Source organism: Syngnathus acus, chromosome 14, assembly GCF_901709675.1.
Source record: "Syngnathus acus chromosome 14, fSynAcu1.2, whole genome shotgun sequence".
Classification (NCBI taxonomy): domain Eukaryota; kingdom Metazoa; phylum Chordata; class Actinopteri; order Syngnathiformes; family Syngnathidae; genus Syngnathus; species Syngnathus acus.
Genome location: NC_051099.1, coordinates 5,204,064 through 5,221,442, shown reverse-complemented (window position 1 = coordinate 5,221,442; position 17,379 = coordinate 5,204,064). Strand labels below are relative to the sequence as shown.

At 42.0% G+C, this 17,379-nt stretch overlaps 2 protein-coding genes across 4 annotated transcripts in view; both read left to right on the top strand.

The window, feature by feature from the left end:
• Window positions 1-404: 404 nt before the first annotated feature.
• spns3 (spinster homolog 3 (Drosophila)) lies at window positions 405-4,534 on the top strand. 3 transcript variants are annotated; one of them, XM_037269209.1, is made up of 13 exons: window positions 405-522; window positions 925-1,176; window positions 1,253-1,318; window positions 2,120-2,256; window positions 2,351-2,502; window positions 2,559-2,625; window positions 2,699-2,826; window positions 2,900-3,052; window positions 3,147-3,336; window positions 3,405-3,470; window positions 3,538-3,636; window positions 3,712-3,883; window positions 4,241-4,534. In XM_037269209.1, the coding sequence occupies exons 1-13, from the start codon at window positions 420-422 to the stop codon at window positions 4,303-4,305; spliced, it is 1,650 nt and encodes a 549-aa protein (XP_037125104.1). In that variant the 5' UTR covers window positions 405-419; the 3' UTR covers window positions 4,306-4,534. The 3 variants fall into 3 exon arrangements, with proteins under 3 accessions (XP_037125104.1, XP_037125103.1, XP_037125105.1); XM_037269208.1 differs by having other exon boundaries at window positions 4,235-4,534; XM_037269210.1 differs by lacking the exon at window positions 405-522 and having other exon boundaries at window positions 1,122-1,176; window positions 2,133-2,256; window positions 4,235-4,534.
• A 5,514-nt stretch (window positions 4,535-10,048) lies between these two features.
• spns2 (spinster homolog 2 (Drosophila)) overlaps window positions 10,049-17,379 on the top strand; it is a 35,852-nt gene continuing 28,521 nt past the window's right edge. The window contains exon 1 of the mRNA XM_037269211.1: window positions 10,049-10,486. Coding sequence (XP_037125106.1) covers window positions 10,255-10,486 — 232 coding nt within the window. The 5' untranslated portion in view covers window positions 10,049-10,254. The remainder of the gene's footprint in view (window positions 10,487-17,379) is intronic.

The window sequence follows — 17,379 nt, the reverse complement described above, 5'->3', positions numbered from 1 at the left end:
TAGCCTTCATCACCTGACAGCCACATGTTATAGAAGTTGTGTTTGCTTAAAGCTAGTAGCCATTATATATTGATTGTTAACACTGATCTCTAAGTTTTGACCTGTAAAAAAAGCAAAAACAAAAAAAAACAAAGCCTTTATGGTGAATATGAAATGTTCTTGTCGTCTTTTGGGAATGTGAAAAACTGAAAAACAGAGAAACAGGTTTTGCAGATGAACAAACACACGGGGGGGAAAAAGCAATATAAGGTAATAGTTAACCAGTTTAGTTGTTGTCATCTTGTTTCTCAAGAAAGAAATGGGAGGAAATTAAAGTGATGCATGTAATGTTTACAGCAGTGTGAGGTAGGGAAGAACCCTGTGAAAAGATTTGGCCACCCCCCCAAATGGGCTGTCCCTCACTAACTCAATATAAGACCATGGGCTACATTGGGCTTCCTCATGCCTTAGAGACCAACAGAGAGCTCCAAAGTCATCTGAGTATACTGCCACCATGGAATGAACAAGATCGGTCAGCAACAAGTATGTTACATTGCTTTCGATTGTTAGTCAAGCTTAAAAAAAGATGCTGAAAGTTGTCAATGATGTCTCTAGTAACTAATCAAAAGACAAATGTAACTTATTTGATCAAAATGTTCTGTTGATTTAAATCATTGGAAACAGATTTGCTTTTATTTGTTTATGTTGTGAAATATCCAACTGTTTTCTCGAATTATTTCACCACACTTGTATAACTGTCTTTTTTAAAATCAACCTTGCAATAAATGCAACTTTGGCTAAGTACACTAGCGTCTACAGGAAGCAAGAAAAAAAAATTCATATCGTGTGTTAAAACCAGTCAATACTGCATATTAATTTTTACCACTGAAAACAAGTTCAAGGTATTGGAGTCTTCTGAAAGCAGGAACCTACAATCCCCTCTAGTCCAGGTGAGGAGAAACCTGCTCACCATGGAGCTGAAGGGATCAGTCAAGTCCCAGCGAGATGGACCAGCACCTCGGCGAAGTCTGGGTTCCAGCTCTGGTCTCCAATATGGCTCATTCGTCAACAGTCTTTCTTCACTTACACCCAAACTGGACGAGAGACCCGCGATATCACGTCGACGAGCCCACATCGCAGTGGCTGTGCTCTGCTATGTCAACTTACTCAACTACATGGAGCGATACACAATTGCAGGTTTTTGCACACAAGACAATTTTTCCTCTTTGTCAATGAGTGCAAATAAGTGCAAATAACTTTTTCTTACCCATAGGTGTACTTCTCAACATACAGACATTTTTTGATATAAAAGACAGTACAGCTGGACTTCTGCAGACAGGTAAAATGATCTTTTTGAAGGTCCTTAACTAAGTGTATATTTTGAAAGCGGCCCACTCCACCCTCCATTGCTTCACAAGGAAATGCCGCAATTCACTTGCAGCTTGTGATTGCATCAATTTGTGCTACAGTGGTCATTTCACAGCATGAAAGATACCATGAGTGGTTTGGGGGGAGGAGGAGGGGGGGTGATATTTAGGAAACAAAGTGAGTCTATCTAGATGTCAGATGTCGTCACTCAAGTGCTGTGAGCAAAAAGCGGAATGTGAGATGAAGATGGCCTTGAGTTGACTAACAACACCATATAAGACAATTTCCCACCCTGATTTTTGTATTGTATTATTTTAATGTCCCGTATTTTCCGGACTATAAGGCGCACCTTCAATGAATGGCCCATTTGAAAACTTTGTCCTTATATAAGGCGCACCGGACTATAAGGCGCACCATTAATGCATCATGTCAGATTTTTAATCCAAATCAAATCATTCTCCATTTTATCTTTTTTATTTCAACTTCAGACGCAACAAATTACTTTATAATCACAAAATAATGATCCATAGTCTTTTTGATTCATGATTCATCGTCTTCAGCGGGCCACTTATGATTGATTTCATGACACAATGCTTCGGGCCAGTTTAAATTTAGGAATTTGGTCCATATATAAGGCACACCGGACTATAAGGCGCACTGTCAGCTTTTAAGTAAATGTTAGGTTTTTAGGTGCGCCTTATAGTCCGGAAAATACGGTACTATCTTCAAACAAAGACTCCATTCTTAACATGATATACTAAAAGACTTACAGTTTTTATCTGCAGCTTCCTGCTGACGGCCCCTCTCTTCGGTTACCTCGGCGACCGCTACAACCGAGTCCACATCATGGCTGTCGGTTTGACCGTGTGGCTGGTGACGGCGACCGGCAGCTCTTTTGTTACCGAGTCGGTATGTGCAAAATCTTCAAAAGTTCTGGAAACGAACTGAGACATATTATGTAACAGCATGCCAGACTAATCATGTGCTTCTATGTACTGTCAAGCACTTTTGGCTTCTGGTGCTGTTACGAGGCATGGTCGGGATAGGCGAGGCTAGTTACTCCACTATCGCTCCTACAATTATTGGGGACCTTTTCACTGGAGGACAACGGACCATCATGATTGCTGCTTTCTACATCTTCATCCCTGTTGGGAGGTGGGATATTCTGAATCCATGATGTTGGATATTTATTTACCCTGTCGCTCTTCTAGTGGCCTTGGCTATATAACCGGATCATCAATAGCGAGCCTGACTGGTGACTGGCACTGGTCTCTCAGGGTAAGAACTTCGAAACTGGAAATAATCAATAGAGCACTGACAATGACCACATGTCTGGTTACTGTTTTGACAGCTCACTCCCATTTTCGGTCTTGTGGGGCTCATTTTAGTGGTGCTCTTATGCCCGGATCCACCTAGGGGGGTTGCAGAAAACAATCATCAGAGCTCTTACTTGGAGGATGTCAAGTATCTTCTGAAAAAGTAGGACGGTTAAAAAAAAGAAAAATGCTCTGGTTGATTATTGGAGGTCACGTGACAATTTTTTTTTCCCAAGTAAAAGTTACATCTGGTCATCTCTGGGAGTGACTGCGATGGCCTTCCTTACTGGAGCTTTGGCTTTCTGGATGCCCACCTTTCTGTTTAGGGCTCAGGTGTCTCAGGGCCTTCTCGCACCATGCACTCAAGGATCCTGCAACGCCATCAACAGGTGCAGTGTGCAATACCCTCTGCGTATTATCTTTCAATCCCAAAACCCCCGTGCAGCTTTTCAACATTGTTGTCTTCCTCTACTCCCAGTACAGTCTTATCTTTGGCGCCATTACAGTGGTCTCGGGTATTCTCGGAGTGTTTATCGGCACGGGTTTAGCCAGATGGTTGCGGGACAAAGTTCCCAATGCAGATCCACTCATCTGTGCTGGTGGCATGCTCGGATCCGTCCCGTGTCTCTTCATCAGCATCTTCGTGGCTACAGCAAGCATTCCAGCCACTTATGTAAGTCAAAATCGAAATATTCCCAAGTCATTTTCAAAATAATTCTTCTCATCGCCATCTCGTTTTAGGTGTTCATTTTCATAGCTGAGGTCTTATTATCGCTCAACTGGCCTCTTCTGGCTGATATGCTACTTGTAAGTGCTGCAGTCCAAATGAGACACAATGAAATTATACTTCAAGTTTTTTTTTCTTTTGCCGTAGTATGTAGTTGTACCCACCAGAAGAGGCACAGCTGAAGCTCTCCAGATTACAGTCTGCCACCTTCTAGGAGATGCCGGGAGTCCTTATCTCATCGGAATAGTGAGTGGTAACAATTAGACAACTTCTGAATTGAATTAATGGCAGCTTTAGTAACCCAAAGTGTTGTTGTGCAAGATCTCCGACGCGATACAGAAAAGCAAGCCTCCGTCCACTGACTGGAGCTTCCCGAGTCTTCAGTACAGCTTCTTGATTTGCCCTTTTGTTGGCATCGTCGGAGGGATTTTCTTCCTCATGACTGCGCTTTACATCAATGATGACAGAATGACAGCTCAACAGCTGGTTGAAGGTATTTGATCTTTTTTTTTTTATGCACGACAGTCAAAATAATTTAAAGATTAAATTACTCTCCAAATACTCCAGACCTACATTATTGTTGTATATGGTAGCATTCTTTAATGGAAATCAAATTCCTTCACCCAACAATTGCCAGTCAGTCCAGTTCTATGACTGAGTTAAAAATTAACTTAAGCAGAAATAAATGGATCATTGTCCACCTAGATTGGATCTGCATTTGCCACATTCCCATCACCATTTCAATTGCATGTTGCTTGTGAGGGAGATCTCCCAACTTTGTTCACATCACATATCATTTTTTTGCCTTTTCTATTGACCTTTTTTTTTTTTTCTTGTGCATAACGAGTAGAGACTTCCCTGCAAGTTCCTTCACCAGAGCCCACCGTGGAGATGAACAATACCCAGAATATCTAACGTGGGACAATGCAATCCTGTCAATTTAATCAAAAGCTATTGGTCTGATGGATTTGGAAAATGACAAGAGGAGTTTTATTTTTTTTCCAAAGGGCTGCAGAAACAAGAAAGATGTGCTTGCATCATCATTTTACCCATTCTGTGTCACATTGCAAAACAGTAAGACTGCATATCATTGATACAGAACATGTTTTTAAATATTCTGCATTTTCAATAAATTGAGCAAAAACAATATTGAGTCTTTTATTTGACCATAAAACGAATTATGAGGAGAAAATAGAATAAACCATAAATAAAAACACGTCAATTAAACCTAATTACTCTCCAATGATCATGCACCCCCCCCCCCCAATTTGAAATAAGCTGACACTACCATCTCATAATAGTCCATTCATTTCCACACGATCATCACATCTTGCCTTTCTCATCTAAATGAGACCCTTCAAATTCTGCTGACATTTAACAAAATGTGAAAATCCCTTCCCTAAGCAGATAATGCTGAGTGTTAAGAAAAAGAACATCAGCAGGCAGTGACCTCCGAATGACCTCTGTCAGGTTATGTATGTATCTTTGGCACATTCAAAAATCATCCGTCTGTCTGGAGGGACGCAAAATTGTTGTGTGATTGTAGTGTCCACTAGATGGCGCTGCTACTTCATTGTTAAAAATGCAATGCCCTTCTGGGTTGAGCTGCTCTATTGTCCATTATTCTTCTGTATGGCCCATGTGTGTTTTGAGCAGCTCCATTAAACATAATTATTTCTCTCTAGTAAGCAGATGTGACAAAAAAAAAACAGCTTTGCAATTTTTTTTTTTGCTCCCCCACCATGAAAACACAACCTTTTTTTTTTTTTTACATTCGCGGTGGTTTATTGATTAACATGAGGCTGCTGGGGGTTCCAATTGCGGATCCAATAAAAAAAAATAATGGATGGAAGTGTGTTCAGGTGCACCTCAGTTATGCTGTTAAGCATCCATCCATCCATCCATCCATCCATCCATCCATCCATCCATCCATCCATCCATCCATCCATCCATCCATCCATCCATCCATCCATCCATCCATCCATCATTGTTTGTGTACAAATAATATTCATAAAGAGCCCATTTCACTCAAGTTACAATTTGTAGGTGCCAAGCAATTGTTCACAGTCCAACTGCTTAGTCACGGAATATCCTGTTTTTACATTTCTGCGCTTGAAACTTTTGTCATTTTCGAGACGTTACGTGATTACTCACCACAGTGCTGAGGAAACGGCGAGCAGACAGACACGTATGTGCAAAAACAAGCAAACACACACGCACAGCAAAAGGTATGTGGAAAACATTGCAGAGGTAACAGTATGACCTGCAATTAAAACACAATGGACATTGTGCAGCATGTTTCGAAGCACTTTATCTGCATACCTCTTGGTTTCCCCTGTTGACCGTGGCAGCACAGGAAACTGTCACAATGGCTAATAAATTGTCCGGGTCGATCAATGAGGGAGAACGGATATGCTCGCTGTTTACTCAAGGACGGGGAGCATTTGGACATGAAAACAGCTTGGAATGCACTTCCATTAAGCAGCTTGGTCATACACAGTGATCTGTTCCATTTGCAGGTTTTTTCCTGCCTTGACCATCATAAGAGAAGAAGGCAAACATTTGTGGATATGATGTTGCTTATCACTAGGACACTGCTGCAGTGACATGACATCATTGAGGAAGAGACCTTCTTCACCCATCCAACCTCTTAGTGCGGCCTCTTTGGACCATAACATCACATTGGCGTCTATGGCGTTGCAGTTTATTTTACAAATTTCTCACCAAAGAGATGCAACTATTGATTATTCTCTTGCTATTATTTGGGGGATTGCTTGATTCATCTGATTTTAAGAACTCTTCAGTGCAGGAAACGTACAAAGAAATGAATTAACGTATTTTCCGCACTATAAGGCGCACCGGATTATAAGGCGCACCTTCAATGAATGGCCCATTTTAAAACTTTGTCCATATATAAGATATAGACATTTGGCCCGCGGGCCGGACTTTGGACACGCCTGCTGTAGTGGCTCAATATTGGTCCACATATAAGGCGCACCTGATTATAAGGCGCACTGTCGGCTTTTGAGAAAATTGGAGGTTTTTAGGTGCGCCTTATAGTGCGGAAAATACGGTATATCAGTATAAATTAAAAATTTTAATTTAAAAGCAGATGTCAGCAGAAAGTAGACTTGTAAAATGTATCAACATCCGGATGATTTTATTTTTATCAATTCATTTTGTCACATTGTCACACAGACCGAGATTATCTGGATCCAATAAGTTTTATAAGTGGACTACTTCTCCTCTTAAAAAGCAACCACTTGATGATAGAAAGTCGAGTAAATTTAACACAGCATTTTTTTTTCTCCGTGTGGTCGGCTCCTGGGTCGTGCAGAATGTTGGGCCATTTGGAACAGTTTTTCTGGGCAACATCGGATTTTAATACACTCCCCTCTGTGGTTATTTGTATAGCTATGGATATTTTATTGGAAAAGAAGTTAGATAGAAGGAGCTTTGAGAGGGGACAATGGAATGAAAAAAAAAGAGCGATAAAAAAAATAAACATGCCTCAGTTCATATTTTCCCCCCACATTCTGGGACAGCAATCCACAGCATTGGCACGTTTCTGCTTCTTACCGATGTTTATCAAATACCTCGAGATCATCCAAGTGTCACACAAATGACTTGCAGTCACAGTGTGGATTGCAAATGACCGCCAACTCTGCGGTCTGCTCTACAATGGCGGGCGCATGCCGTCTGCTCCTATGTATTTAGCATTCCTCTTCCAGAGGCCTGCTGGCCACTGGGCCGGACGGGAGCTGATTCACAGACGCAACCAAGGGCAATGTGGTAATTACCAAGAGCCATGAAGACTATAAATAAAAACTGCACCGCCACACGGTTCTGACCTTCGATTCTGATCATGTGCGATAAATAAATATCCGTTGTTTTCGTTCAGTTTGAGAATTCAACTCAACGGGAATTATTCGGGTTCGGGGGCGTAAATTATTATACCGCAGCAGACGTATCAATTGAGACGGATGACCCACGGCGAGCATGGCGAGAGCTGTCCAATGAATAATTCAAATGACCAATAAAAAAATGCCGTCTGCCCGTGAGCAGCACGTTTAGCCGCTGCTGCTTTATTGCAGTATCAGTACAGATGAAATCCTCAGCTGCTTTGCCCCCAGCCAGCTTCAGTTGCTCTCGCGAGCTCCAGCCAGGCATAGACAACACAGAGGTCGGGAGGGCACGTTGGATGAGAAAAGGTCAACATGGCACAGCCCACACCTCAAGGCTGATCCAAGCCCAGACGGCTCCGTCTTTAAATACAAATGCAATGGAGGAGAACAAAAGTGGGATGGCGCTCAAAATCAGCTGCTCTCAAAGTGCAACATGAATGTATTTTGTACTTTGCACTGCTCAGTATCTACAGACGTACGCAAAGATCAATCAATCACTTAATCAGGGTTTTGCGAGACCCATTCACTTTGTTGAATGGAGTAAACCTGTCATGTCTTGCAAAACAAGTCCGGTTAGTTAATATTTGTGAAGTCTGTACAGTCACTTCTACCAGATCTTCAGTGTACATTGTGTTCCCGGGAAAAATAGCACGTTCGGTCCAAAGATTGTTCCATAAATGCAGGAAGGGGAAATGTGTGCATTAAAGTGACTGTATACATGACTCATTGAAGCAACAAAGGAACAATCCTGCTGTGTTATTATGAGAATATTTGGGGGGGGAAACTATTGTTTGGTCGACTGTACAGGATTCCAAGAATTAAATCACCTGAAATGACAAAAAATTTGCTCTATATGGTCTTGGTTTTGCTGATATTTTTTATTTCTTAAAGCATATTGCGCAATTGAAATTACTTTTACTGTTGCTCATTTTCCCCACATTGCTGATTACGTACTATTTGCAGGAGTTTTGAATATTCTGAGGAAACTGAAATGTTTTTTGATATTTTCTAATTGCAACTTATTATTATTATTATTATTATTATTACAAAAGTATTTTTAAGTTAGATGAATGGTTTACTAATTCCACAGTCATTTTTCATAGAAAATATTCTCTCTTTGTGGATTACCAAAAAAGGAATCCTCTCAAGAGTCATTTATTTTTTTGTTGTGCCCCTCCCAGCCTCCAAATATGAACCGATGACATATCACTACTGCACACATTGTTCTGTACACCAAAAGGCGAATTCCTCTGAAAAACATGTGTCAGGGCATTTTTGAAACGTCACTTGCATTTTTAATTTAAAATGCAGCAAGACTCGGGCCTTATCATCTCGCAGCCGCTGTGCCCGACGATTAGCCGAGTTATCTCCCATCCTGCACTGGAGGCTCGGCCCTGAGCACAGACAGGAAGGAAAGCTTCAGAGAATGAGTGCTGGGTGGCTCTGGGCCACATAGCAGAAAAAGTGCCTGAGGTAGGTCCAGGTCCACCAAGCTATTCTGTTTGAAGGGAAAAACACACTGGATCCCAAAGACACGAGCAGCATATCAAACAACTCAAAGAAAGAAAAAAAAAGGGGGTGCAGAGGGAGAGTAGTGGAACAACTGTGCTTGAGGGGCTCCCTCCTAAGCTTTCCACATGAGACGACTGTCTGCTTTGGGCTTCTTGAATTTTCCCTTACTCAGTCTGCTGAGTTAACCATTGAAAAAATCATTATGACCTAATAGCAGTACATACACAGAGTCAACACAAGACTAAATTACAATGATGAGTTCTTGGGGGAATCATTCAGACCTCAACTGTGCGGGCCAGACAATGCCAAAAGCCTGCAGGACAGAGCAAGGCAACCACCCAAACACTAAGCCTTCATGGCTGAAAGATGCCAAGATTCAATGTCTCCACTTTAGATGCATTTGAAACATTGACTGTTTAAATCAGGGGTGTCAAACTCATTTTTTTGGCGGGCCGCATTATAGTCATAGCTTCTTTCAGATGGCCATTATGACTGTCAACCCAAATAAATCTATGAGCACCTCATATTATATATAGTAAAAGCTACAAAACAACTGACAAATAACTCGTTTTCAAATCAGACGAATAAAAACTGGTCAAATATTTAAAAAAAAAAGATATTAAAAGTGAAGACAATTTGCAATTCTAGTAATGACACACGAATTTGATGCACAATTTGTCTTCGCGGGCCACATAAAATGATGTGGCGGGCCGTATCTGGCCCTCGGGCCTTGAGTTTGACACCTGTGGTTTAAATCATTCACAAAACACTCACTGGCTACATTTGGCCAGAATCAATCTACCGAAAACAACATTTTCTCATTAAAATACTCAAGAAAAGCATTTACATTGCATACAAGCATCTTATTCCCTAATTTGTCAACGAACGACGGGAATAAATTTGAAGTCTCCACCAAGGCTGCAAGATGAAGTTTGAAGATTGACAAATTGGTGAGGGTCGAATATCGCCACAGGTGACGCTGACCTCATTTCTTTTCATTTATCCCCATAAAATGTGACAGCAACGTTAATCATTTAACAAATGAAGTCACACCCACTCCTGCACACTCAAGCTTCGGTTATCTTCTCCTGCCCATCCTCACTCGGGTTTGCAGTTGTTTCTTGTGCATCTGCAGCTCAATCAGGTGCGCTTCTATCATTGGCTGAAGGGCGCAGAGGGGCGCAGTTTACTTGCCTGGCCACGCCCCTTGCGCTCGACTCGTTGACAGGGGGGGGGGAAAAAGACAACTCAGGAGCGCACTGGCCCTCAGTCACTACACACTGGTGGAAAAATATGATCCCGAGAAGAGCTCATCCTGCGCTCCAGCTTTCCAGACAACACTTCCACAGCGACTAATTTCACCGCTCACTGTGGTCGCTGTTCAAGTATCCCTCCCCTCCCTCTTGAGTTTTTTTTTTTTTTTCTCCTCCAGCCACTTTGCACCAGAATGTGCGTGGAAGGTGATGGATGCGAGCTGGAAGGCTGCAGTAATTTGGATGAAGTGCGCACGCTGTCTGGCAGCATGAGCCCCGCACTCAAATCCAACCCGGACCTCCACGCCTGCAAACCCGGACAGAAATTTCGCGCTGCGCTGCTCCGATGTCGCTCGCCGGTGGTCGCTGCTGTGATCCTCAGCTTCGGGAACGTCCTCAATTACATGGACAGATGCACAGTAGCCGGTAAGAGCTTCTTTTATTTATTTATTAAATATTATGAATCATATTCTACTCGTTTTCTTTTTTGCTCCGTGCGTTAATTGGCTGGAAGCGTCTTGAGTATCTTGAGTCATCTCAAGCTCAGACGGGCGGAACAATGGGATCGCCTCGGCGTAGTGGACATACACTTGCCGTGTTATTTCCTCGCTCGTGGACTTTGCGCTGATACAATCAAACTGACGCGCCTTCGTTATTTCTCAAGGAAACGCTCCACAGTGATCATTGATATTCCGCAGATAATCACTGATCGATCCTCTGTAGCCATGCACAACCGTGTGTGGCACGTCGATGATGGTTGATAAATGTTTAAGATGGATCTGAAGGAGGGGGATAAATGTTCTTGGGGGGATGGAGGTGGTAGTTCAATATTATGTGCTGCAGCTTGCTGTGAGATGATGATGAGATGAAGCCATGTGGTGATAAGCCTTCTTGGTCACTGGAATGATCTTTGTGAAATCCAAACTGAAATTTAAACAGAAATGAATATGAAGGATGTGCTTTTTTTTTTTTTGAATCAAAATTGATGGTTATAAAATGGAATCAAAGTCCACTTTTTCCCCCCAAGTAATAAATTCCGGACATTGTATTCTTGGTAGTGAATGAGTTAACAATATTGCTGCAGCACCAAAGAATGGAGGGAAGTGTAATTGTAGGTTTAGCCGTATAAAGGAATTCATTCCTGAGTTTTGATTTACCCTTTTTTGCAGTCACCGCTAAAAACAATGCGACATTGTTACACGGAGATGTTATCAATGCAGTCTAAGCAAGAGGATTTTGAGATTCCGACAGAAAGCAAGCATGAAGGAGGAGTATGTCCTACACGGTGTGCACTTGCTAAGTGACCTCAGCATCCTGAGGGCTCCGGGTCCAATCTGTTCGCTGTAAAGAGGCGGAGCCTTAAGAGGGTGATGATCGCTGCAGTTAGCAACACCCATACGGAGATGCCCACATCAGTCTCACCATCACTTAGAAATTCATAGGTGAAAAAATCTAAAGTGACAAACTAGCAGGTGATGATGGGTCACTTGGTGGGTGCGGCCACCTGAACTCGGCCGAGTTTTGCATTATGCATGGTCATAATGTGCAGGGAAAGAACTCATGTGCACCAAACATACAGCGTGAGCTTATCTGCAATCTATCTACGAAGCTTTCTCTCTTCTCCCCTGCTGGCGAAGCGACATAATTAGATGGTGGAATCTAACCACCACAGTGTCTCCATCGCAAATCTTGATTTTTACTTTCTACATGTCCCGAAGTCATTTTCTCACTCAGTAGCAGGTACCTAATCCCAAGTCGTAGATCTTAATGTCAATTAAGCAGGCATGAGTGCACACCCATAGAAAAAGCAAACACACAAAATAAATGGGTCCCCCCCACACACACACACACCCGACCACCCTTCCAGGGATGAATGAGAGAAGGGTGTTGTAAGCAGAGGGGGGATGCAACAGTGGAAGGGCAGTTTGAAGAAAGTAGATGGAGAATGCAAGCAGCGTTAAAATGCCACACCCCCCCCACCCCTTGCTCCTGAACGTCAAAAGGGCTTTGTACCAATAGCCATGACTGTAGTGTGTGTGTTGTGTGTGCATGGATCACTAAAGCATTGTCAGTGAGACGGAGGGTGACCATCCCAGACACGGACCGGAGCTATTCTGCCTCACAACAATGAAATTGCACACAGCACGATCAAGCAGGAAGAATTTTTTGTAATGGCAATTGCAGGCCTCCAAATCAAGTGTTTGATTTTATTTTAAATATGCCTTTCAATACACACACTCGTAGTTTGTATATAAATGGTGTTTGCTGAAGGGAGGAGGTGGTAAATGCCAATAGCCACTTTCATTTCAGCTCAGCTGACGACCCGCTTTTTTTTTTTTTTTTTTTTACGACTGAGAATGTGACGCAGACAAGGCTGCAGTGTTACTGTGCACTGCGACATATAAGGTTCTTTTCTTATTTCCCTGTACTAAAAAGCAATTTGAGCTCAAAATTACCGGAGAGCACACGGATACTTTTATTCAATTTGCTTTTTTTTATTATTTTGGGTGCCACTAATTCAATTTGAGTTAGCTTTGAAACTTTAAATCTTCGAGTTGGTCCCACACGACAAGAGTTTATCATAAAGAGGGGATTAAATGTATTTTTTTTTTTCCAGAGAATATGAGGCAGACGCTGGGCACTTAAAGTTATTTGCTTGATCAGTAAGTCAACCTTGATCTCTTTTATAGCCGCCGCCCCCCCACATAGTGGTAATTTGAAGGCTGCCAGATAATCGCATGCTGGGGGTGGGAGGGGGGTGTGCAGATTAATGCTTGCGTCATACGTGTCAAGCTGTCACTCCAGGAATGCCCCAAAACAAAGATGCATCCTCTTGGACAAGCACTTGTATACTTTTGGCCTCTTGCATCTTAGATAATCCTCTTAAAGCGGGCCAGCTCTTTGTCACGCAGTGGCAAAGATGCGGCCACTTTGTCTTCCATGTGCTTCTCCGTTTTCTCATCATCATCATCGTCGCACCTCTCGCGCTTTACGTGGTTACATGGTTTCCATGCCGCTACATGATTTCCTGTGTGATGATGTCACTAGCCACAACAGTCTGGCGTGGAAGTGCAAGAACGGCAAATAGTTTCAGTTCCACGGTGGCTGGAAAGGAAAGGAAGGGAAGTGAGGAAAGAAAGCGGAGGTGTCTGCTGCAATCAAGCAAAGAATAATATCCAAAAGTTGATGTGGCTGCTTACATCACCACATAGCTTGAGTTACGTTTTGATGCTGTGTGGACCTTCTGCGGGTGCTTGTTTGATTTCTTTTACAGCAAAACATGAAAGACTTTGTAACAGCAGAGGGAATTCAAAAAAAGATGCTTTCTTGCTTTGCTCTTTTCAATCCGACATCTAAATTAAATTTGCTTTATTTACCTATGTCCACAAAATGTCCTCTTTAGTGGCTGAATTTGAACACAAATCAATGGCATGTTGTTTTTTTCCAGCCTGGTTTCCCACAGAATTTTCAATCATGTCTTTATTTCTATATCCTAGCGTGTGAAAACAGTCTGTGTGTTCCTAAGGCTCCAATTTAGCTGACGTCTGTAATAGTAACCAGTGGAATTAGAATCCTCCAGATTCTTTCATGTGGCCAACCCAGATTTTTCATCAAGTTACCCCTGCACAGGAACTCAAAAAAAACCAATGAAAAGCCACTTTGGTGATTTCAGCCATCTTCAGATTACGGTATTCATATTTTTGTCTACTGTATTTTCCGGACTATAAGGCGCACCGGACTATAAGGCGCACCTTCAATGAATGGCTCATTTTAAAACTTTGTCCTTATATAAAGGCACACCGGACTATAAGGCGCACCATTAATGCATCATGTCAGATTTTTAATCCAAATCAAATTATTCGCCATTTTATCTTTTTTATTTCAACTTCAGACGCAACAAATTACTTTATAATCACAAAATAATGATCCATAGTCTTTTTGATTCATGATTCATAGTCTTCAGCGGGCTACTTATGATTGATTTCACGACACAATGCTTTGGGCCAGTTTAAATTGAGGAATTTTGTCCATATTTAAGGCACACCGGACTATAAGGCGCACTGTGGACTTTTGAGAAAATGTTAGGATTTTAGGTGTGCCTTATAGTCCGGAAAATACGGTACTTAGAGAACAACCGAGCCAAAACCAAATTATGCTTGAAACTGACGGACTTGACAATTGTCAGCTGGTTATCTTTTTGACGTCCAGTAGCTTGTGGAGTCAACAACTTTCTCAAGCTGCCTGTTGATCTTTGACACCCCAACCAGCAACCCGATAATCGTTATCCTCCCCTGTCATCGTGGCAGGGAGGACGTGTGGAAAGAACAGCAAATCGTTTGTTCGGCGTCACATCCTCCATCCAACGTGTTAGGGAATCACAACTAGGAGCTAAACACGTCCAGATTTCAAGGCATGTTGGGGTGGGAAGCAAAGATGAGTCACAAGTGGAAGGAGCATCCAAGCAACCATCCTTCATTCTCTCCTCCCACATTAAAAGTGCAACGTCCTTTCCCGCATGATTATCTTTGAAGATTGTGGTGTTTACCTGCTGGCAGACAACAAGATCACAGGAAGGAAGCAGCGAGATAGGCAACGGTTTCGGAACATTGCCGCGTCAGACACGCTGTCAAGTCAAAGCTCAAGCCTGCTTAAAATACGGACTCCCCGCATTCCATTTCTTCACATCGCTGGCAGATTTTTCTGCTCCAGTCAAGTCGCTGACCTTTTTTCTGTATGCTTGATTTTCCGGGAAGGAATACATTTGTCAAATTTTGGTCTTGAACATGAAGTAGCAGTAGTTTTCTCCTTCTTCATATGCTGCCATATTCTCATGTGCAGAGCTTCAGGAATAAAAAATAATCTTTCGCTACATTTACATGTGATAGCGGCGGGATTACGTCATCGCTCATATCAGATGACCAGTGAGCTTTGTGTGTTGGCGCTCCTCTAATTTCATCACCCTGCTTTTTTTTTTTGAACGTTTGATTTGTTGATATCCAAGTGTAGGTCAAAGGTTAATTTCATAGCGTTTAACGATAAGCAAACGAGGCCAATCTCTGATTTCATTGCGAGCTGTAAATAATGCAGCTTGGATTTAGAAATGGGTCACATTATTTTTTAATATTAAATACTTGAAGGAAAGTCATTTCAATGCAGATTTGAGTTAAAAAAAATATTTGGGTTTCTGCGAGTGTTCAATGAAATCGGGGAGGAAGTCATGAGATGGATATCTAACTTCTGAGAAGAGGAAAGATGAGACAAAGCTAAACTGATACTTGATTGAAATTGAGTTGATTTAAATGACAGATATAAATGTGTCGATGTGTGCGATTTGGATGAAAAGCCAGACGGAAGTCTGGTCACGGTAATAACATGTTCCACTCTCATATTTATCTCGGAACTTCTAGAATAAAAATAAACGTCTCCACTTAGTTCAATTACACGCGATGGGAATGACAGATATGTTATTATTTATGACCAAAATGTAGTAGTTATGGCTGCCCGATGGGAATCCTTTTTGATGTCGTGAAGTGGAAGTGGTGTTTTTATTTTGCAGACGTCGCACGGACGAGACGTGCTGACATTCCAGTTCTACGGCGATTCCAAAAACCCAAAGCCGCATTTTGTGTTTGATGGCTTGCGCCTATTAAAAAGACATACAATATGTTTAGCCTTTTTTTTTTCCAAACGCAAAAATAATGATTTTCCTAAATAATGCCTTTTTCAAAACCAGTTTTGATCCTAATTTGTCGGAAAGTCTTCCAATGACTCGGTATTTTATGATGGTGGAGTGTTGGAAGCGATTTGATGCTAAATTGAAAATAGATTCTCATTCCTCTCCACGTCTCACATGTCAACACGGTAAAGAGGCCCAGAAAAGCCGTGGATGTTATAGCAGCCAAAAAAAGACTTTATCTTAATCAAGAGGATATACTGTCAATTATTTTCACAAAATATACACAACCTAATCCAGCAATAATTAAAGTTATGCTAATTAAAACACAGAAACATAACCAAGCTACACAATGACTTTGCTATAACTTTACGAGACAGACCACCTTGCTTGTCAGTCATCTTCTCCCTCTTTCAATTCCATATTCCAACTAATACATGATCTCCCGAAAAAGTGGGGTAGCCCTTCCGAATGTATTATTGAAGAGCTATAGGTTCAGCGTGTATTCCCGCTCCAGACATGAAATATTTAGCGCGTACAGGCTGGGACGAATGGGCTGAATTGAACCTGTTGATTACTAGCAGTTTTTTTTTTTTTGAGTTTTTCCTTGCCCTCATGGGAACTTCAGATCAGGGGATGCTTTGAGAATAATTGTCAATTTGTTTTGTATATGTGAAGCTCTTTGAGACTGCTTGTGATTTAGGGCTATATAAATAAACTTGACTTGAATTCGAAAATTGTGTTTCGTAAAAAGAGCCTACGAATCAAAGTGGCAAGTCTAGAAGCCATGAAGGAGATTTTGCTTCAGACTTATCATCATGTTTTGAGGGGCGGACCTATCTCATGCAAATGAGCCACGTGACGATGACAATATTCTCAAGTCGTACCAAATTCCAGAAGCTCATTTAAAATGTTTGATGGTTTTCTTTCCATTTATTACCCCTCCATTATTTTACAACGTGATACAAGAGGACATTAAATTTTTCAATTAACAGCAAATACTTTCTAGCCCTTGTGATTTTTTTGCGGCTAAATCCACCTCAACATGCTCTCTAGCCAGGCAGCTCCATGCTGTTTCTCAGACATCTGCAGTACATTTCCTTTCTGTGTGACAGAGGAAAGAATTGAAATAAAGAAAAAAAAAAAAAAAAGAAAGGCTTCCTCGCCCACTGTGGCCACATGGCAAGGGAGGAGAACAGTCGGCCGGTCGCTCGGCAGCCCACCGGCCACAGTCGGACATATTTGCGGTTGACTTCTCTTCACTTGAGTCTGAACTTCTCTTCACGGCGGCCGTTGTTGTTTGCGTTTATCTCATGCTCGCATCTAAAAACTGATCAAACCCAGAACAAAACCAAACATGCACTTTCTCCTGCCTTATTATATCCCCTGCTTTGGTCTCTCTATTTATACTGAGTGGGGTGATCACCCCCTTTGCCGGAATGGAAGAGGGGGGAGGACGGAGCCACATCAGCACGGTGGTTTACCGCTGCACGCCAAAACCGGGCCAGAATGAATGACTTCCATCCACTGCTTCCCTTTCACTTACACTCGTGTGGGCACACACGCAGACAGGGAGCACACACACTCAAATAGATGTAAACAAGGGGGGGGGGGAAAGCTTCAGTCAGTAGTCTGACTTTTTAAG

Excerpts from the sequence above, each read along its gene's own strand:
- spns3 (XM_037269208.1), top strand. The coding sequence starts at position 420 with ATGGGCTACATTGGGCTTCCTCATGCCTTAGAGACCAACAGAGAGCTC. Across the intron at positions 523-924 it reads ACAAGATCGGTCAGCAACAA|TCCAGGTGAGGAGAAACCTG; the intron begins GTATGTTACATT and ends AATCCCCTCTAG. Across the intron at positions 3,471-3,537 it reads TTCTGGCTGATATGCTACTT|TATGTAGTTGTACCCACCAG; the intron begins GTAAGTGCTGCA and ends CTTTTGCCGTAG.